General features: G+C 44.1%; 1 protein-coding gene across 6 annotated transcripts in view; it reads right to left on the minus strand.

Moving 5' to 3' along the window:
- Positions 1-22330, minus strand: part of KCTD1 (potassium channel tetramerization domain containing 1) — a 190275-nt gene that overhangs the window by 12909 nt on the left and 155036 nt on the right. For 5 of the 6 annotated variants that reach the window (XM_045459280.1, XM_045459277.1, XM_045459282.1 and 2 more), the window contains one exon: positions 9485-9629. The exons of the other annotated variant lie outside the window; for it this stretch is intronic. In XM_045459280.1, the coding sequence (XP_045315236.1) occupies positions 9485-9629 (145 nt within the window). The remainder of the gene's footprint in view (positions 1-9484; positions 9630-22330) is intronic. 6 annotated transcript variants of the gene reach the window in all.

The following is a 22330-nucleotide window of genomic DNA, read 5'->3' on the forward strand; positions in this document are numbered from 1 at the left end:
TTCTTTTCTTCAAAACCTAGAAAGACTGGCTCCCTTGCTCCTTTCCCCCTGCTACCAACTGATACTTCTGGCCAGCAGCACCAGCTTCCAGTTTCTTCTGACTACTCTCGTGTTTCTCGCAAGCCAGGTGGGGGGAAGGTGGTGGAGGACACCCAGGCTGAGATTTATCCTGATGGCCATTAAAGGACACAGAAGTGGCGGCAAGAGTCCCTTCTGTACCCAGCCACTGTCTCATCCCCCACCACCTCCGGGTCTCCCGGAGAAAGGCCACGTATACACAGCTGATCAAGACGGGGTGCTTGAGGCAGAGCAGAGGCAGACCCATCTGCATTCTGCAGCCACACCCTGGCTTGGCGAGTCAGCTGCATACTAACTGCAGGAGTTAGGGCTCATGTGTAGGGCGGGGTGAGGGCAGGGGCTAGAGATGCGATCCGAGATGGTGCCAGGGCTGCGGGCTGGCGGTTCTGCCTGCCTCCCACTCCTCCTCCTCCTCGGTCGCTGCAGCTGGCCCTGCTTCTGAGGGAGTGTCCTCGGGAGAGGGACAGAAGTGGCCCTGGGCAGGGGTGCCAGGAGTAACAGTTTCTGCACCAGGGACATAAATACTGGGAGGCAACAGCTGAGACTAGGGGCTGGGGCAGCCATCCTAAGTGGGCACCCTCTTAAGTACTGAAGAAGAGACTTCTTGGGGGTCTACCCAGCTCACCACTCTTTCAGAGTGCCTTCTTCGAGAATGTCCGACTCTCAGGAGTGGGTGACTAGAACGCGTGTCTGGGTTACCACAGCTGATTGGCTAAAGTGTAAGCATCGGAGCCACCTGAGCCAGTCAGATGGTCTCTGTAGAACCAAGGAAGGGGAAAGAAACCCCGGGCAGTATTGCAGCAGAGCCATGGGCATCACTCTAGAAGCCCACAAACTCTCATGACTGAGGTCCTCAGAGCTGCCCTGCAAGTTCCAGCCCTGAGAGAATGCTCCTGCTAATTCTATGAGGTAAGCCAGTATCCTTCCCATAAAAACTTCCTTCCTCTCATTCTTTCTGGTTCTCACCTGGGGCTGATTTTGACCCTAGAGGACATTTGCCAATGTCTGGAGACATTCTGGGTTGTCATAACTGGGAAGGAGGTGGGTACTACTGGCATATAGTGGGTGGAAGCCAGGGATACTGCTCAAAAGACAGCCCTACGATACAGGTGTGCTGTTTCGAAGGGACATATGCACCCCAATGTTTATAGCACCACTATCCACAATAGCCAAAGTATGGAAAGAGCCCAAATGTCCATCAACAGATGAATGGATAAAGAAGACATGGTGTAAAGACACACACACACACACACACACACACACACACACACACACACACTGGAGTATTACTCGGCAATCAAAAAGATGAAATCTTGCCATTTCCAACTACGTGGATGGAACTAGAGGGTATTATGCTAAGCAAAATTAGTCAGAGAAAGACAAATATCATATGACTTCACTCATATGAGGACTTTAAGACACAGAACAGATGAACACAAGGGAAGGGAGGCAAAAATAATATAAAAACAGGGAGGGGGACAAAACAGAACAGACTCTTAAATATGGAGAACAAACAGAGGGTTACTGGAGGGGTTGTGGGAGGGAGGATGGGCTAAGTGGGTAAGGGGCATTAAGGAATCTACTCTTGAAATCATTGTTGCACTATATGCTAATTCGGATGTATATTAAAGAAATAAAATAAAATAAAAAAAAGACAGCCCTACCACAGAAAATTAGGTGGCTCAAAATGCTAATAGTTCAAGGTGAGAAACTCAGCTTGACCGAGATCATTTTTGTTGCATCCTAAGGAAGACATAACTCACTCTGATCAATGGTCAGTCCTGGCATCATTAACGAGTGGGCCAGCATTCAGACACCTACGTTTGCTAACATAATGTAATGTGAAGTGCACAGCATCACCAGAGATGTATTCTCACTGAAATGTTTAGCTTAGACTATCAGGCCTTCAGATGAAACTTGCAGTTTACAGGAAATTAGAGGCTAGAGTAAAGAACTAAAGTACGCATGACGAGGCAGCCAGACAAATCCAGACGGCGGGGCATTCTGTGGGGCACCTGGCCCTGTTTCTTCAGTGAGTTAGCATCATATAAAGAGCGATGGACTAGGCTAGGTAATAAATGGAAGGGACACAGTGGATCCAACATGTGCTCTTAGATCAGATACCGTCTGGGAAAAACACTTGTAAAGGACATTTTGGGGTCAACCTGGGAAATCTGAATATGGTTCCAGCATTAGAGGAAATGAGATTTTATTGAAATAGGAAGGTAGAGATTGTTGTCTGAAATAAGGATAGAAAAAGATCCAGAAGGCCATGCACTAAGGTTTTGACGCTGGTAGTCTCCGAGAGTTGGGAATACGGGGTTTAAAGTTTTTTGGCCTGTCTACCATTTCAAATCTTCTACAATGTACATATACTTTTTCTATAATCTTAGAAGGTTATCACAAGTAACTAATACATTTTTAAACTTAAGCCAGGGATAGGTAAGTTGTGGGCTGTCTGATAGCAAGTTTTTCTTTACCTAGGAAGGGTGGGCATTCATCAGCGACCACAAAAGATGTCAGCAACATGAGGGACCCTTACCAAAGATGTTCAGAATAAAAGGCTAGAGAGAGGCAATTTTGTGGTTCCCAATCAAAAAGGGAACCAAAGATCTGGACTCATGGTGTTCCAGGAAATACAACTGTGTGTGCGCACCCTGTACAACACATGTACATAAGCAGAAGATAAAGCAACGATGAACCAGTCAGTATGATGGGGGGGGGGGGTAGTGAAGGGAAGAAGGACAGTCATCTCTGTAATAAAACAGGGCAGAGAAGCTCTATAGTCACTTATTTAAGAGAACAGATTCCAGTGGCTTTCAGTGGAAACAGGGCACAAGCAGCTGCCACTTAAGTGATGTTCTGAAATATGAAATTATCTAAATTGTTAAGCGGGTATCTAGCTCATACAGTGTATTTGCAGAATGGGGTCTTAAGGGGTGCAGGATGCTGTGATGTCAACGTTTCATGCATTCACTCAACCCAGCATCAAACAGCTGGAGAGGGAAGCAGGAAGTCAAGGAACACTTCTCCCGGCAAACCCAGTGCGGACCGTCTCTCCTCACGCTGTGCTCCTTCTCCAAGATCAGGAAATAGACTCCGATGAGGAGGAAAGCACCTACTGTGTGATTCAGGGACGGACAGACTGAGAGCTCATCTGCGTGCGCGTCTGTGTTTGTGACTCCCGTGAACTGCTGCGGTTTTTTCGTCCGCCACAGGAGCAAATGGCCACCTCAGCTTCCCCTCTCCTCCTGCTGTTCCTCCAGGTTCCAGAACACCCTGGAATTTACAGCCTGTCGCCCAGAGGCTCTGTGGAAAACATTTCAGGGCCCTGCGAGACGTGTGCTTCATCTGCCAAACTTTTTGTCTTTTCCCCCAAGTGTGGGCCACAGCTAAAGCCTTAGCCAATTAAAGGGCGTGTTTTGCACTTAGAATTGATGAACAGCGCGCCTTTCAGGGCCCCGGAATCCTGAGGGAGCTTGCAAGGTGCGGAGAAGCAGCCGTCCCAACCTAGCCCCCCTCAGGACTGACCTCAGGGACCGGCCACAGCTTAACTCCCATGAGGAAGTCTGTCTCTCAGCGTCTAACTTGATGCTCTTGAAAAGGAAAATAACACCTGCCACGTTTAAATGTGTTCAATACCGAGCTCCATTTCTGGAACATCGTCCAACTAAAAACAAGTGGCTGTTATCATGTTCTAAACGTAATTCCCCATCAGTTGTTTTGTACTCCTGGAGTCTGCATCTCTTTTCAACATGGGATTACAAATTAATATTTTACCCTCATAAGTTGCTCAGGATGATGACATTATACACGTTTTATACCTCCCATTTAGTCCCATAAATTAAATAGTATATTGCCTACTTACACTTAGCTTCTGGTCTCCTGTGACTGTTTAGACCCTTTTCTGTTGTATTTAAGTTAACTAATACTGAGTAATTCTATGCGCCCAGCACACAATGTCCTTTAGAAAAACATAAAAATGTCCCTGCCTGTGAGAGTCTTTTACAAAGTAGAGAGTCCTGATACATACATAAAACATCCAGAGTTCGAATATAATAAAAGTATATGATGAGGTATGAACCAGAATCTGGTTTGAACGTGGGACTCACTTCATTCATTTATTGATCCATCCACGCACTCACTCACTCACGCTACAAATATTTACATGCTTAGTATGTGCCAAAGCTGCACCAGAGCGACAGCCACTGCTGGCCAGCTTCGCCAACAACTATTCCCGGCCCCTATCCCTTGCTCATTTCTCTCTCACTGTAGAGGCTAGAAGAGAAAAAAATTACTTTCTTAGCCTCCTTTACATCTCGGGGAGGGAAAGTCTACTGAGGAATCTTCTGACAAGGAAACAATCTTTTGAGGTAAAGAGTCTCTTGCCCCATTTTCCTGCTGTGAATGAGGAGGTGATGCCTGGAGCTGGGGCAGGCAACTTACGACCTTGAGGTGACAAGCGTGAGGCCGAAACATCAACACTGAGGACGGCAAAACAAAAAGACAGTTCTGGTCCTCGATGACACCACAGAGCAGATACCACCGTCCATAACCATGGACCTCTGACTTCTTATGTGAGAACAAAACTAATCTCCATGAGTTTTTAAGGCACTGCTGATTGGGTATTCCCACATCTGCAGCCAAAAGCATGTGTGACTTACAGTTGGGTACACAGCGCTCAACAATGGAGATGAATGATTGCAAATGTACTGTGTGTGACCACAGAGAATCACAGGGCGTAGGCGAACCTAGGCTGGATTAGGCACGGATGGCTCAGTGATGAAAACAATGAGCCCTAAGTGACAAAGGCCAGGAGAAGAGCATTAGGCAGGCAGAACGGTCTCTTTGAAGGGAACAAGAAGATGGTACGTTTGCAGAACTAAGAGAAGTCCTGTAGGGCATATGTGTAGGGTAAGAGTCGAGGGGAGCAGGGGCCAGAGCCTTCTGGGCCTCGTGGCTCTGACAAGGATATGCTGTTTTGCTGCGTGAACAATGAACGGGAAACCTCTGCACAGCTGTAAGCGGGAGCTTATATGATACACCATTTTCCCCCAAAAGTATCCCTCGGTGAGGGATGGGGAGAGGGAGAGGGTATGGCTATAAAAGGGCAACAAGAGGGATGGTTGCCATGATGTAAATATCACGTGCCTTGACTGTATCAAGGTCAACATCCCAGTTGTGCTGCTATGCTACCATTTTCCAAGATGTCACTGTCGGGGGGACCTGGGTAACCAAGGACCTCTCTATTATTTCTTATAACTGCATGAGAGTCTACAGTGATCTCAAAATAAAAGCTCCTGACACTGCATAGGATTTTCCCTCTCCCTCTCTCTCTGCCCCTTCCCAGCTTGCATGCATGCACACTCTCTCTTTCAAAAATAAATAAACATAAAAAAAAAGTCTAATGAGAAAAAGCGTCTCTGGGTTTCAACATGGAGAGTGGACAAGAGGGGGAAATGGTGGGAGAGGGAAACCAATTATGAAGGCACTCCCAGTCATCCAGAAAGCTGAGCCTTGGATAGGGAGGTGGGATGAGAGAGGTGAACTGATTGGAGAACTATCTGGAAGGTACTACGGACCGGCTCACTGATGGATCGTGTGTGGGCAGTGAAGAAGAGGAAACAGTGCAGAATGACTCCCAGGTTCCTGCCTAGAGCAGGCAGATAGATTCTGACATGCTTTTTTAGTGGTTTTTTTTTTTTTTTTGAGAGAGAGACACACAGAGTGTGAGTGGGGAAGGGGCAGAAAGTGAGGGGAACACAGAAACTGAAGCAGGCTCCAGGCTGTCAGCACAGAGCCCAATGTTGGGCTCAAACTCACGAGCTGTGAGATCATGATCCGAGCCAAAGTCAGATGCTTAACCAACATGGTGCTAAGCCATCAGGTGCCCCGGATTCTGATTTTTTTTTTTTTTTTTTATGGAGATGGGACACAAAACAAGGGAGCAGGTTCCACGGTGGGGGGAGGGGAACGGGGGGGAGGTGGAGGCGGGGATGGCCACCTTGTGACTGGGCAGTGTAAGGACCCAAAGAACTATCCAGGTAGAGATTTCTGAGGGGGCATCTGGAAACGCAATCCTCTGAAAACAGAACTAAAGGGGGTATTTCCCTTCCCCGAGTCCACCGCATTCCTTCTAGGAAAACATGAGTAAGAAACCGCTGCCCACTGCTGACGTATCACACTTTCAGTCCTTCTCCCTCTACTCACTTACTTGCTCTCCAAGATGCTTGTTGGTGAACACCTGACGTCCGAGGTGCCATGTCTGGTTACCAGCTGTGGCCACTGCTGAAGTCTGTGCCCATGTTCAGCGGGGCCCCCTCCTTCTCCTGACTCCCCTCACTTCTTGCGTCTGGCACAGACCTCAACTCTACCTCCTGTCTCTGCACGGGGCCAGTGCCTGCTTTCTAGAAGCAGACCTGACACTCGTCCTAGCTCTCTGTTCCGCCTGCAGCTGGTGTGGGGCCGGCTGCCTAAAGCCGGCCAGCTCTCTCTGCTCTCCGAGCAGAGGCGTCCCTGGGTTTACACTGAGGGCTGCAGGCAGGAGACTTCACTTTGGCCTCCGTGTAAGATGCTTGCCAGCGAATGAGGTGGTGTGCGGGGAAGACAGGAAAGAGGTTCGAAAGCTGGCACAGGAAGAAAAACTGACACATTGAAAATTACCCTTGAAAACCCTCTAGGAAGGTGCCATATGAGAAACAGACTCTCAATATGTTTTCCTTCCTGAGTTGGAAGAGATCATCACTGACAAAGTAGCTTACTTTCATAAGCAGCCATGTTGCAGAAACCAACTTCCTATGTCTTTAAATCCTGAATCACGTTCAGTGTGGTCAGAGGCACAGTCTATCGGAGGCCCCTGGACACTGCTGTTGCCACAGGGACATGCTCGTCCTCGGCTTATTCCAGGGCTGCTGGGAACTGCACACGCTGATTGCCATTCTTACTCTTTCTCTCTCATTTTCTCACTCAATGTATACTTGGCAGGTGTCCCACCGTTCAAAACCCTGAAGGAGAGGATGGGCGAAAGGCCCCCTGAACCCCTCTCAATTTAGGATCTAATCTTCTAAATCTTTTTTCTGTGTATTTATACACATATACACATAATGTTTTGCATAAATAACGAGTAAGGCTATTCATATTATGCAACTTAGTATTTTCACTGAATGATAAAATCCTGGTGATTTTCTCCCCCCCACATCAGATAATAGAGCTATTTGTGTAAGCATCTGCCATTGCCGAACATTTTTTTAGCTGTGTTGAGTTTCTGCTATTACAAACATGACTACAAATAAACATTCTATGTACATGTAATTTTGCATATTTATGTGACTATTTCTAGAAAATAAACAAATAGATTTGGAATTGCTAGATCAAGAGTATGTATGATTGAAAATTTAAAAACTGCTGAATTGCCCTCCAAAAGTGTTTATTCCCAACCACAGTGTATATTACCATTTTGCCATTCTGACGGATAAAAAGGGGTATCTGAATTTTTGTTCCTTTGATACGACAGAGATTAAATACCTTTTCTTTGCAACTGTTTATTGGCAATTTCTATTTTTTTTCCCCCTTTGGGATATTTTGTTTATATGTAAAAATGTTTTTCCATTGGGTTGTTTGTATGTTTCTTACAGGTTTTAGGAACTCTTATTAATGATATTAATCTTTTATGGCAAATATTTCCTGTAGTCTTACGCTTGTCTTTTATTTGTATATGGTGTTTTTAATTCAAAACAAAAAATTTTTAAGGCTACATTGTGGGTACTCAGTCTTCTTAGGTAGGCCCTCTCTGCCTCAAAAGTATATTTTCAGAAATTCTTTTATGTTTTTTTTCCGATATTATAATTTTTATTTCTGGAACTTTTGTGAACTTATGAGATAGGGCTTTGACTTTACCTTTTTATCAAATGTCTCTGTGGCAACTACCTCAGGGCCAGTTACTGATTATTCCTTTGTTTTTCCACTGATCGAAATACCAACTTTGGAATACATCAAACTCCTTTATACACACATCTGTTTCCAGACCTGTTCTTCTCCATTGATCTTTTTGTCAATTTCAGCCCACTTTTTAATTACTTTTTAATTTCAGGATCACACTTTGTAATTACTCTAGTAGGTTCTGATGTCTGGAAGGACCCACCCACCACACCCCACCATTACTACCATTATTATCACCTGCAATAATTTACTTGGCTATTCTTTTTTTTCAAACACTTATTTATTTTTGAGAGAGACAGAGACAGATATATAGAGAGAGGTAGGGTGGACGCTCGCGTGAGCTAAGGAGGGGCAGAGAGAAAGGGAGAGACAGAATCCCAAGCTGTCAGCACAGAGTCAAATTGGGAACTCGAACTCATGAACTGTGAGACCTGAGCTGAAATCAAGAGTCTGATGCTTAACGGACTGAACCACCCAGGTGCCCCTATTTAGCTATTCTTAAGCTTTGTTTCTTCTACATAAACTTTATATAAATGGATCAAATCTCATTGAAAAAAAAAATCTGTGACTTAAGTTGGTTTGTGTTGAATTTATAATTTGGGGACAGGTGACATCTTAACAGTATCGAGGCTTCCCATCCAGGAACACAGAATTTCCCTTCATTTACTCAACTCTTCTTTGATAATTGTATGTAGAGATTTACAGTTTTCTTAATTAGACTTTGCCCATTTCTTGTTAGGTTTATTTCTAGGTATTATAAATTTTGTTGCTTTGTGAGTGGTACATTTGTCTATTATATCTTATGATCGGCTCCTGCTCTTCTGTAGGAAAGCTATTGGTTTTGATTAGGAAATACTGACCCTGAGTGTAGATGCCTTAATGAGTTCTTCATTAATTCCAACAGTATTTAGTTGAGATATTTTTAGAGATATATTCAGAGAATATTAATGGCTGTAAAGATTACATTTTTGTATATTTCCTTTTAATATTAATACTTTCTATTTGTTCTTCTTGTCTGATTCCATTGTCTACAGTTGCCAGCACTATGTGAGACTAACAATAACACTTGTTACTAACTTCAGAGAGAACAGTTCGAAAATTTTACTGTTAAGTATGACGCTCGCTTTAAACATCTGAGACAAAAAGTCTATTAAGATAAGGAGGTTTCCTTTTATTTTCTACCTCACTAAGTCTTATCAGAAGTAAGCTTGGAATTTAATCAACTTATTTTCAATGTGTTAAAATAAATTATAATTCAATCTTTAAATAAAATCAGTCCTCCTTTGGTCACAGAAAACTTTAATGACCATATACTCTATTTCACGAAGACAGTATAACCATGTCAGAGACCTGTGATGCCATTAGAGTTGGTATATGTTTAAGATGTAAAAGCTGAAATATTTTTTGGGGAGCGCATCAAAACAAATCACATATTTATGCTATTGGTAATTTAATGTGAATCCCTCACCTTGAAATCATCAGGAATGAGGAGTTTTGATGTTCGTAGAAAATTCAAGATATATCTGAACATCTGTCCATCTCTGTCAATGAAATAATGCTGTTTGAGACTGTCCAAAACAATGGGCTCTGTGCCATCAAAAAGTCTTCCGATTCTGTGGTAGAAAAGAGGGAACAGTGAAAACAATTAGAATCAATTGTTTGGCCACTAAAACTAAGAGCTCCCGTTTTGTGTCACTGTCAAAGGTAGCAGTTTCAAAGATGGCAGTCAGGAAAAATCACCCGTTATGTAGTTATGGTTCTCTGAGAGGTGCTGGTCCTTGCTTGATAAATATTTCAGGACCAGACAATTCAAAATAGTTTCAGGCTTTCTCAAGTAAATCCTTTTATTCACTGTCTGTTACCTGTAAAGAAAATGTCCCTGACATGGTGATTATGGCTAAGCGCTGTCACTGTGATGGAACAGCATGTCTTTCCCCTAGGTTACTTAAAACCACCTTCTCGGCTACTTTTAAAAAATGTCATTGCTCCAAAGTGTCTTTTAAACAGATTCTACGAGGAAAGCAATTTTGTTTTTAAGAGACCTGTTTTCTGAGCTTTCCCCACCCACAAATCACAAACTCTCCAAAAAGAAAGCAATGCCTATATGTGAACACCTACATTATAGAAAGGAATCATAGAAAATATCACTCATCCAGGAGACTATGTCTTCCATTAACAATATACAGTCTAGTTTCTTAAGTCTCAGCAAAAATCATTTGTAACAGCCAGGCATCCTTATAAAAAATAAATAGTTGACCATCCCCCAAATATGACCTAGTTCTGGAACATGAGTGGCTATGGGTAATTTTTAAACACAGGAATCCACGATATATTTCCCCCATTTACAGAGTTAACATATGAACAGTGTGCTACAGTTAAAACAGTCTGCATCCATTCATTATCATTTATCCCTTTAAGGATGGCTGAATCTACATACTTTGGTATCTATTCAGTTAGTAGGAAGTGGCCACATCTGGACCATGAACAAGTAGATAGCTGGCTAATGATAAACAAAGATCCTGTATCAGAAAATAGAACTTACACACTAGAAATCACTTCCTTGACCAATAGGTGCATTGTACTTTTCATTAACAGTGTAGGCAGGCAAATGGCTCCAGTTTTTAATGAAAAGCTTTTTTGGAACTCATAAACTCTACCTCTGATTTGGAATATCATCTTACTGCTTTGAAGACAATTTTGAAATCATAAATTTTCTAATCTTACGCTGAAATGTGACAGAGGTAAGGGTGAATCAATAATTTCACCCCTCCTACAGTACAACAAACCAATCAACAAATGGAAAAGCTGTTCCCCCTCCCTCCCAAAAAAGAAAGCTCGAGAATTCGTTTCAATACAAATCTTTTAAAGATAATTAGAAAACTCATGTCCTACCTGGCGGTAGTAAGTGCAAAGAAGAAAGCAACTAATCACACTCAGGTCGTATTTCTAAAACTCACTATATTTTTCTCAGCTAATGTTTTTGTCCAACTTTCCATGAATAGAGGGTGATTCACAATTTCTTCCTTCCACAATTTTATCCAGGGCGTGGATCGCAAGCATCCCAGGGCTCTGACTGCATGCAACCTTGTCATTCATTTCCCATTAACACATCAATCAAACAGGCTACATAAAGAGGCACTGAAACTCAAATATACTTAGTCGATTTTTTTATAGTGTTTCTGGGACAGTTTGGTGTAGGATGGGAATGAACGAAACTTGTTTGCTTATTATCAGAAGATTTAGTCTTTATTGTTAACGTGATAAATTTACAGTTGACAAGGGGAAGAAAAGGGAGTTATATTTATTAACTGCTGTCCAGGTAGCTTGCACTATCCTTAGCACTTTATGTAATGAATCCATTATCCTCCTTTTACAGATGAAGAAATAGACTCAAAATGATGAGTAACTGGCCCAACTAGTTAAGTAGCATTGGGGGATTTGTACACTGTCTGTTTGATCTTAAAGGGGCCTCCCTACAATGACTGGAATGAAAAGAATTACCACTATCGAAGGAAAGCTTTTAGTCTAGAGTTTTTATTTTCTATCTTGTTTGTTCAGCAAGAGCTTTGCAATGAAATCTAAGTGTGTATATTATTTTTGTGGCCTGAAATATATTAGTATCAATGGCTGCAAGCCACTTTAGTAAGAAATGAAAAGTTAATATTTTATTCTTAAGTAAATCCTATGCTTTTTTTTTTCTTAAGTGTTCATTTTCAAAATCTAGTCCTGGATGTACCCTGGCACAGAATGTGTAATCTGTAAGTCTCCACCAAGTGAATGAGTAAAACGAAGAACAGAGTGGTGAGGGGAATTTGGCTCGGTCCTTTAATAACTGTAATCTGCCTGTATCGACTTCTCTGTGTCTCCATTTCTCTTATAAAATGTCTGTTTCTTTTATAAAATTGCCCCTTTTCTCGGGGTTGATGAGAAAATCAAGTGGAGTTATGGCCCACTCAAAAAGAACTCACCAAGAGAAGGTATCCTAAACTAGCAAACAAAAATTTCTACGAAGGAAGATCGCGGAAGACAGCAGGTGCTACAAGGCACAGGATTGCGGAGCCAAAGAACCAATCTGGGCTGAAAGGTCTCGTTATAGACCTTAGCCAGGTGGGAGAGACGCGCCATCCAAAAAAAAGGCTTTTAGGTTGTAAAAACCCACCACCTCTGGCAGATACAGAAAACTGGACACAGGTGCGATCAGAAGCACCTTCGCATTGGACGTGGCCAAAACAGGAGACGCAAAGGAAAAGAGCTGGAGGGAAATCGGAACAGTGGCCCAGTGTAGTCTAGGGAGGTGGCCGCGGCCCCTGGGCGACGCAGTGGGAAAAGCAGGGTCTCCAGGCCTAATTACTCAAGACGGAAAAAGGGTGAAAGCGGAGGAGGGAGGGCTGGCCTCCACCAGGCGGGTGAGAGCGCCCCCAGCAGGCCGGTGGAACCTATGGCGGCCCAGTGGCCCAGAAACTTGGCCGCCAGCTGGCGCTGGACCCGGGAGGGTACGCATGGCAGACCCGGAAGAGGGAAGGGAGAGGCCCGAAGACGGTAGTAAAGCCCGCCCGGCCCCGCTTATGGCACAAGCCGTGTGGTCTGGGAGCGAGCTGAGAGGGAAGGGGCTGTGGAGAGCAGGGGCAGGTTTGTGGCCTGGAAGAGGCCCTGAGCCGCACCAAGGCACATCCTGTCTGAGGAGCAAGGCCTCTCCGATAAGAGAGTCCCGTAGGTGATGCACCAAATGTTAGGAGTAGTAAAGGGCAACGTTATACTGTTGACTTTTGCTAACTTTGAAAGGAAGCACGTTCTGAGTTGTGAAAACAATGTGGAAGGGCAGGGAGGTGCCAGGGATCATAAATTGGCGTCCCAGGGTCGGGTTTGAATGTGCTGTGGAAAAGCATTGTTTGGCTAAGCAAATGAGAGGGAAATCGGCACAGGCTGTATTTCTTGTGGACGTATGAATGGAGTTACAAATCAAACTGCAGTGATTTGTAAACTCTGGTGCCTGAAAACTATATGGAACTGATTACAGTTTACTAACCTTAGAGAACATTCCTGTTTTCCAACTGACCAAGACCAAGTTGGCTCCAGGTGATGTATGGCCGCCGTGTGTGTGTGTGTGTGTGTGTGTGTGTGTGTGTGTTTAAAACACCCATTGAACCAAATAGCAATGCAGAGAAAAACTTCCTTCCACAATTGTATTTTTTTACATTTCTGTTTTAACATTTTGTTTTGGACAATTTCAAATGTAGGGCAAAGCAGAGAAAATTATATAATGAACCCCCATATATCCATCCAGCTTCAAAAAGCTATCAATTCTTGATCAAGTTTGTTTCACCTATACTTCTATTGCTCCCTCTCCCCCACCAGAAATTTTATAGTAAATTTCAAACATCCCATCAATTTATCTGTAAATATTTCATTAACTAGTAAGATGATAAAGTTTCACTAAAAATATGCATTAAAATGAAATCTATTTCTCTTGCTTTTTAATATTAACATTTTGTTGATTATTATTTATGGAACCAATAATGTAGGATCCAATCTCCAAGGAAATTAAGCTCCTTTTGGTATAAAGTCAGTCTGGTTCCCCCGTATGGCTCCCCCTCTCTCCGGAATTAACGAATGGTCGAGCGTATAGGTATAGAGATAAGGCCTAATATACCTGACTTAGTGTGAATCAGTCACTAAGAATTTATTTTTTGTGCATTCATTCATAGGACCTGGTTTCTTTAATTTACTGTGACTTGGCTCCTTAAGAATTTCCTTTTATTGTTCAGTCATTCAGTTACTCATTTATTCTACCCGTGTTCACTGAGCTTGACCATGTGAAATATAGGGAAAGCAGTGGTAAATAAACCACACATTCTTTCCTCTTGTGGAATGTTAACAGTCTGTGGGGCTGGGAATGCAGATCAAGTGCAGTGTGTCACTGGGGGTGCAGAGTGGGCTATGGGGAGGACACAGGAGGTGCACCCGACTCAAACTTGGGGGAGGCATGGAGGAGAAAGAAAGTTTACTGGAGACCTGAAGGACAAGCAGAAGTGGGCCAAGTACGGGGGTGGCAGGTAAGGTCAGATAAGAAAGGAGAGAGGGTCAGGGAAGATACAAAGGCTTGAAAGTAGAAGAAACCCGGCATGTGATTGCTTTCCACTGGGGCAGAGTCCGACCGCCTGAAAAATGAGGCTGGAATGGCAGAGTTAGATCGTGAAAAGCTATATAAGCCAGGTCAAGGAGCTTCAATTCGGTTCTGAGGTTGATGGGGACGGATGTCAAGCTATGCTTAAGGAAAAGAGCAAATTTATAAGTAAGACTGAATGAAAGAAACACTGTACCTGAAGTCACATCTCCTCAAAGATGCAGCTTGGGGCTTATCCAAATCCTTTCTCCTCTGCCTTGCTTTTGACTCTGTTATTTGCATATAGCAGTGGTTCTTAACCCTGGCTGCACACTGAGATCACCCAAGGAGCTTTTAAAAAATATTGCCAGCTATTCTGATGTAATTTCTGCTTAGAGTTGGGGCCCAGGCATCTCCCCAAGTCGGTCCAATGAACAGCAAAGTTGAGAACCAGTACGAAGGAGGATGAGCAGAGGCTAAAGAGCAACAAGTCAATGTTGTCAACTCAAGAGGCTTCCAGTGAGTCATTCTGTCAATTTGAACTGTCACAGCACCTCTTCTTAAACAGCCAACCACCCTTTTAGAAGGGAAAGATCTCTTGGGGCGCCTGGGTGGCTCAGTCGGTTAAGTGTCCGACTTCAGCTCAGGTCATGATCTCGGAGTTTGTGAGTCTGAGCCCCAGGTCGGGCTCTATACTGACAGCTCAGAGCCTGGAGCCTGCTTCGGATTCTGTGTCTCCTTCTCTCTCTGCCCCTCCCCCACTTATGCTCTGTCTCTATCAAAAATAAATAAATGTAAAAAAAAAAAAAAAGTGAAAGATCTTCAGGGTGACCTAGATCAACATCCCATTTTATAAATGGAGAAACAGAGTCTCAAATACATTAATGCTCAAGGATGCACAGCTGGCTAGACACAGAGCCGAGCCCACCATACTGTCCCTGGGGTAATAGGCAGAGGTCACATTCAAGCCTGTGGAGGACAGCTGCTCTAGTGGTAGTTACTATTTATTGAATTGTACTGTGTGCCAAAGAGTGAGCTTGCTGTTTTACGGGCTTTATCTCATTTGATTTTACAATGATCCTATGAGATAGCCATATTATTCTCATTTCACAGATGAGGAATCTGAAGCTCAGAATGGTTGTCACTTGGCTTAAGTTACAACCTAGGTCTGATTCTAAAGTCTGTGTTCTCGACCACTAAATTATAATGCCTTTCCATGTGTAATTTCAAATAAACAAACAAAATGACAATAACTCAACCACTTTCCTTGAGAAATGCATAATTTTTTATAGTTCAATGGTTTGCTCATGTTGCATGTTATTCCAAGAAAATTTGGTGATTGTCAACTTTGCAGAGACGCTAATTTATTTAGTAGCCATGCTGCAAAAAGTTGAGGCTCAGGGACTTGGTGTAGACCTACGGAGTGGGTACCTTAAACTCAATCGAACCAAATCACAACACTGCAAGGCTTCAGAGATGACGTCCAAACTCGTGTACGACACGAGGGGGCATTCAAAGGGATGGGAAAGTGAGGATTCTTAGGACAACGGAAACTTGTAGGAAGAAGAATTACGCCTGAGGTTCCAACTCCATTCAGCTTGCAACTCTTGTGTTCCCTTATGTGCTGTGTCCCTGCATCTAATTCCGACACACCCCTGCGGGATTTGTCACTTCACAGCTAAGGAGGGGGTTCTAGCCCTTCCAAGGCTCCACACAGCCAATCCTCCTCGTGCCGCCTGGTGAACATCATGTCACATCAAGCACCAGGGCGTGTAATGCGACACCGGGCCCTGCTTTAACAGAGGCGAGCGAACTAATCCCTTCTACTCTCTGGACTCAGAACACACATGGTAATTACACAGACAGGGAGGCGGTAAAAGCATTCCTCTGCAGTGGCGGTGGGTCAGCTTGCCCAGGGAGGTGGAGGAGACCCCACCCAGGGCTGAGAACAAAGCGCCGAAGACAGACCAAGGGGTAAAGCTGGTGCAAAAAGGGCAGGACAGAGGTTGTTGGGCGATTTCACCCACTAAGCTCCCCCCTCCGCCAAGAAATGCCTTTTTTCCCTCCACTCCTGGGCTTCCAAGCCATGGAAAATAGGGTTAGGGCTTGAGGAAAAGATTTCATTTGGTTTCTGGTCCAGATTTATTTTGCTGGGTAAGAGATTCAGAGGCAACTTGCAAATTACCCCTTTTAGCATCGGGTGGGTGGGGTGGGGGGGGTGGGGGGGGTATTTTTAAATGATAACAGCGATGCCTACTCATTGTTGAAAACCAGAAAAGAGTAGAGGACGAAGAAGCAGCAAAACAGAAAAACAATCTGCCACTAGTCTACCAATTCGTAGGCCGTTACTTTTTAAAAACTTGATTTAAAGAGTATTTTTCTTTGAGTGATTTTGTTTCCAGAAGCACTTGTACCTGCATACTTTTTTATGTCTACTATTCCAAGTTAGTCTGTTATGTTAGTAGGTAGTGTCTAACTACTCCAAGTTACATTCCCAACCAAGTTTCTGTCCCAATACTTGAAAACAAAGGAAGACGGCAAATGTGGTGGAGGGCTGGGTGAGGGTGTGTGTGTTTGTGCTCACGCGATCCTGAGTGTATGGGTGCGTCACTGCAGGTGAAACCGAGACTCAGGACAGCAGAGGGGGAAGGGCACATGGAGAGAGGGGCCGGCACTGCAACCAGTGAGGCCTCTTCCTCTCTTTTGCTGAGATGGGAAAGCCGGGAAACAATGGTGCAAGGGAAGAGACATGCTAGGTTGATATCTGACATCTGGACTCTTGGGAGTTCAATACTGTATTCTCTATATAGGTAGATATAGATATAGATATAGATATAGATATAGATATAGATATAGATAGATATAGATAATTATATAGATACTTAAATTTTTTTTTTTAAGTTTATTTATTTTAGAGACAGAGAAAGAGAGAGAGATAGGGGAAGGGGCAGAGACAGAGGGACAGAGAAAATCCCAAGCAGGCTCCCCACTGTCAGCACATAGCCTGATGTGGGGCTCGATCTCACAAAGGGTAGAGATCGTGGCCTGACTCAAAGCCTGACGCTTAACTGACTGAGCCACCCAGGTGCTCTTTTTTGTATACATTTTTAAATGTCCATTAAAAAAAAAAAAGTTTCTTTTTAAGAAAAAGGCATGGGGGTGGGGGACGATGCTGGGTATTATTACGTTTAAAAAGAAGGAAAAGAAACACCAGTCCACTTACTGTTTTAGAAGCCTGAATTATCATAAACAGTGTTTAATTTGCTTAAAGTATTATAACTGTTAAAAAAAAATTCTAGGAAGAGTTGTTTATAGTTCCCACACGTGGGAAATTTCGTCTATATTTCATGAACACAGATACAAATTAATTCAGAGCTTGTTATAGAAATGGACAGAAGTAATTTAAGAGAAGGGAGAAAATACCTTCTTGGTAAGAACAAACAAAACAAATTGTATCTACTTATGGGGAAGTAATGTTTCCAGTACGGTTCCCTGAGGCAGCATCATTTTCTTAAATGATACACAGAACTGAAGAAAGCAGAAGAGAAAGGAAAGGCCAGTTTAAAATATAAGAAAAAGCTTAAGAGCAAAACAACTGACAAGCCGGCATTTTGGAGAACTGATCATTGATGGTAATGCTGAGGGTCGAGGGGGAGCTCGGGGCCACTCAAGGGGCTGCTAATCCTATAAAACTCTCATGAGTGCCCTCCAGGACTCTAACTAGAGATTTCTTTAAATTCTGAGTTACACTGACTGCTAATCATGAAAAATGTATTATTACAATTTTAAAACCCAATTTAAAAACCCACCAGAATTTACATAAGTAGGCTTTTTATTTCTGCATTTATTGACTGCCTACCATATTCCTGGTGCTCTGCCAGTCCTCTTAAAATGAGCAGGCTACAGTCCCACTGGGAGTCAAGGAAGGGCAGAGAGGGATCTAGCCAACCTGGGGCAAGCAGGGAAGGCTTCCTGTAGGAGGCAATGGTGGTGTAGAGTTCTAGGGGTTACTAGGTATGAGGAGAAGGGCACGAGTGCTTAGAAAAGGGATTTCAGGCAAGAAGGAACAAGAGGGGTGAGGTGGGAACCCAGCAAATGAGGAGCACCTCTCTCCAAGTGTGGAGCTGAGTACAGCACGTAAGGGCGCCGTTCTTCACAAGTTTCAGCATGGGTGCTTTCAGTAATGTTTCAGGAGTCCCCGGCACGTTCAGCTTTAAACTCACAGACCTGGGTTTGAATCATGACTTTGCCCTCTTTCAGACTAAATCAATGAGGTTTTGATTTCTTCATCTGAGAAATGGGATAGCACCTAGCCCAAAGAACTCTCATGAGCCTAAGAACTCTGGTGTCTGATAAGAACTACACTTCCTGAGGGCTCACGAGGTGCAGGACGCAGTATTGAGGGCTCACGGCAAGCCCTCAAGCAAGCAAGCAAGGTGGATATTATCATCGGCCTTACTGGACAAGGACACTGCAGCCGGCTTCTCGGCGCTGAGGCTAGAATTCACACTCAGGCAGCCGGACTGCAGACCCCAGCTCAGAGCTGCTCCGACCGCCTGGTGTTTGCTCCACTCCTTGGCAGAGCGCTGGGCCCACCTGGCATGTGCTCAGGAGACGCGGACAGATTTTTGTCCTTCGGCGGTAGTGTGCTACGTGGGCCAAGGCAGGATTCTGACTGTACGTGAAATCCTGTTGTGCATCTGGAACTGGAAGAAAACCTTTGCGGTCACCTGGTCCCGTTCGCTGGTTTGAGCAAATGCCTGCTTACAAATGATTTCTAGACCAATCTGCTATTTTTCTAAGATCGGCTCAGGATCAGATCATCATAGCCTCCCCTCCCTCGGGAGCCCGCTTGGGTATTTTCGGCTCACACGGTTTCTGTTTAGGTTTCCTCCTGCTTGTTATTTGGGCAGGCAAGCATGCACATGTGCACACGAGCCTGCCCCCACAGCCCACCCCGCCCTCCTGCCAACAGTCTGTTCTATATTGGGAGGTATTTTTGACACTCCTTTTTTCTAGAATATGTTTTCCATTTTATAATAACAATTACGATCCAGAGAAAAGAATGTCATAATAGCTGATGTTCTTTGAGTTTGTTAGACACGCTGCTAAAAACTTTATGCATTATCTGATTTAAACCTCACGACAACTCCATAAAGTACTCACAAGTAGTATTTTTATTTTACTGATGGAGAAATGGGAGGCCAGAGCCATCAGATAACTCGCTGAGGGTCGCTGCGCTCTGCAGGCTCTTTTCCCTGCGGCCCGAGGGCCAGCCCACGCTAGGTGCTGTCCCTGACCCTCAGGGGCTGTCTGTCCCAGAAAATTCATCCCCCTGCCTGCTCTGGCACCTCCTGCCAGCCTTCGTTCACCTTGTAGTTCCATTCTGATTTTGTTTCTGGTTTCTTGTTATACAAGCAAACTCTCCTGCATGTGTTCCCACTGACTTTAATGTTTTTGAATGACTATTCTTTTTCCCGGGCTTCCAGATATTAGCACACCTAACGACTGAACTAGTGCTTTCCTGTATGACGACACATTCCAGATTCGTCCCTCTGTGCATCGATCTCCTAATAAACAGACCGGACTTGGCCCCTCCCACGTGACTGTAGCCCCACTCTCTCTGCCACACTTTGAGATTATCAGTGACAACAGAATACGGAGGGGAACCTGTCCCACACTATTGGAGCTGGCTTACAATACGTCATAGTGGTCACTTCAAATAAAAGCATCGTATTAATTATATGCCACTATCAGAGCACTATGACAAAGCCAGCTGTTTCCATTTTCAATTTAACAATTTTTTCCTACTTGTAATGGGGCCAGCAAAACAGCAGTTTACAATGAAGTAGTACAATATTCTGTTTAGTACCCGTAAGTGAAAAGCCAGAGGCTTAACACAGTGCTTAATAAAAAGAGCAAGGGGTGTCTGGGTGGTTCAGTCGGTGAAGCATCTGACTCTTGATTTTGGCTCAGGTCACGATCTCATGGTTCATGAGTTTGAGCCCCATGTTGGGCTCTGTGCGGACAGCACAGAGCCTACTTGGGATTCCTTCCCTCCCTCCCTCTCTGCCCCTACCCCATTTTCTCTCTGTCTCTCAAAACTAAATAAACAAAAAAAGAGTATGGTGAGGTGGGTAGATGAATGAAAATGACCAAATTACTCCATCCCTGCATGACTTCAGAGTGACGAGGAAGCTTGAAACCCCTGTCAGAAACTAGGCTTTAAGATGACAAGGCCAAAGGGAGGAGATTTAGCCACAGGACTGTGAGTTACACCTCTACAGAAGGAAAGAAAGCTGCAAATTGGACAAGAGTACTATTTACACAGCTTCAAAAGTACACAAACATTGTAAAGAAAATATAAAATGTCCACACTACCTTTTGTTAAAAAAAAAAAAAAAAAAAGTCCAATGCCTTCTTTACATCACAGTGGCCAACGTGCCCAGTGGGGTTTTTACCCCGAGAAGGCCAAGATGTTGAATTTATGTCGCAAGATTATTGAAATGGTCACCAAGTTGGAATGACATATGAAAAATACTAAGTTTCTATCAGCCCCTGATTCAAAGACAACACTCTGGGGTGTGCGTAGTTGGGAAACAAGGAACACGCGCTGACAGCATCCTGCCTTCGGCTACACCACGGTCAACAAAGCGCTGTTGTGGGTGTGCGTGCGTCTTGTGTAATCATCTCCACCCTTCTGGGGCTCAGGTCTGGTTGATCACAGTTCAAGAATTTACCCAGAGGCACCAAGCCGGTCCATACGCACCTGAGCTGGGGGTGTTTTCTCCGTAGTTCTCCCTTTCCCTTCCGACAAAACAGAACCAAGCCCTCACCTGCAAAACACTCAAAGAAATGGAAGTTCCCGGCTACGAATCTCTCCATTTTTCTCTTCCTTTCCAGATGCTCATCAAACAGAAGCTGACACGTGTTTCGCAGTCATTTGACACCTCTGCTTCTCATCCTCGCTGTTCCATTTGGAAGTCCTGAGTGAGGAGGGCACTGAAGCCAGGGCTTATGTTTCAAATAAATACTCTGGCTCAGTTTTACAATCTGCATAAAGGGTTACAAATGGGCTCTTGAGGAGCCCGGCAGAACGGGCACTTGGAAACACAAACCGTACTGTCACTGCTCGGTGTTTCTGTCACGGAAATCTAGCCAAGGTGGAGAACAGCGCTTTATCCGTATTTCACGCGGTTCCCTAGGTTTGCTTGGTTGTTACAGTCTTTATTCCAGTCCACATTCGCGTGTGCCACAATTTTCTCTGAAGTCCACCCTTCGTGCTGTCTTGTTCCTTCTGCAATGTATCATCGAGATGGTGATGTACTGATGAAGTGCCTTCCTCAGGGCCCCTAAGATTATGGATTGGTGGGACACACTTAAAAGATCCTTCTTTTCTGCTTTGATATTGACTGTTTGCACTGCTTTGAGACTAGGAGAGTTTTCATTTTTTAGGTAAGCTCTCAAGCCCCGAGGGCCTTCTAAACGGTTTCTTAAAAAAATCAATTTTTGGAGGGATGGCAGGGGCTTTGACAAGCTGGGCAGGAGCTCTGGAACACGGTCAGCTCAGCTCGCGGAAGCAAGTTTGGGCGTGCTCAAATCCACCTTCCAGGGACGAAGCCCTTGGCCTGGCAAGGTCCGCCGCTGTTCGAAAGTGGCGGTTAGCTGTTAACGCACAGCTGTGATTTATCGTCTGAATATGGGGCCACAATAAGAAAAACTGCACAGAAGTAAAAATAATCATTACCACCAAAAAAGATAAGCAGCAATGTCATTACTAAGCAAACTGACACATGGCATTTATGTAGCAGCAGGAAGCCATTATCCAGTGACAGTGTCATTTCTACTGACACTGTATCTTGATTAGATTCAGATGGTCCAGCAAATAGCTGATATAATTGAGGGACTGAGACACGGATTTTTTTTTTTTTAACAGGTTCTTTTGCAAATGGGATTGCCACCAGATTGGAGCTTCTGGGTGTCTGCCTTTGGAATATGAATACACGACATGCATACAGTTGTAAGAGTACAACTGATTTCTCGACCCCCTGCCTCTCACATTCCCCTCCTTCTTGCACTGGGCCACCCTGGGCACACACAGAGGCCTGCCATGCAAGGCATTATGCACCCACTTCAGCTTGCTCCTTTAGGGACCAATTATTGCAAACAATTATTCAAACAAGTACATAGAACACAGAGTTTATTATTATA

The sequence above is a fragment of the Leopardus geoffroyi genome, chromosome D3 (genome assembly GCF_018350155.1).
Source record: "Leopardus geoffroyi isolate Oge1 chromosome D3, O.geoffroyi_Oge1_pat1.0, whole genome shotgun sequence".
NCBI lineage: Eukaryota > Metazoa > Chordata > Mammalia > Carnivora > Felidae > Leopardus > Leopardus geoffroyi.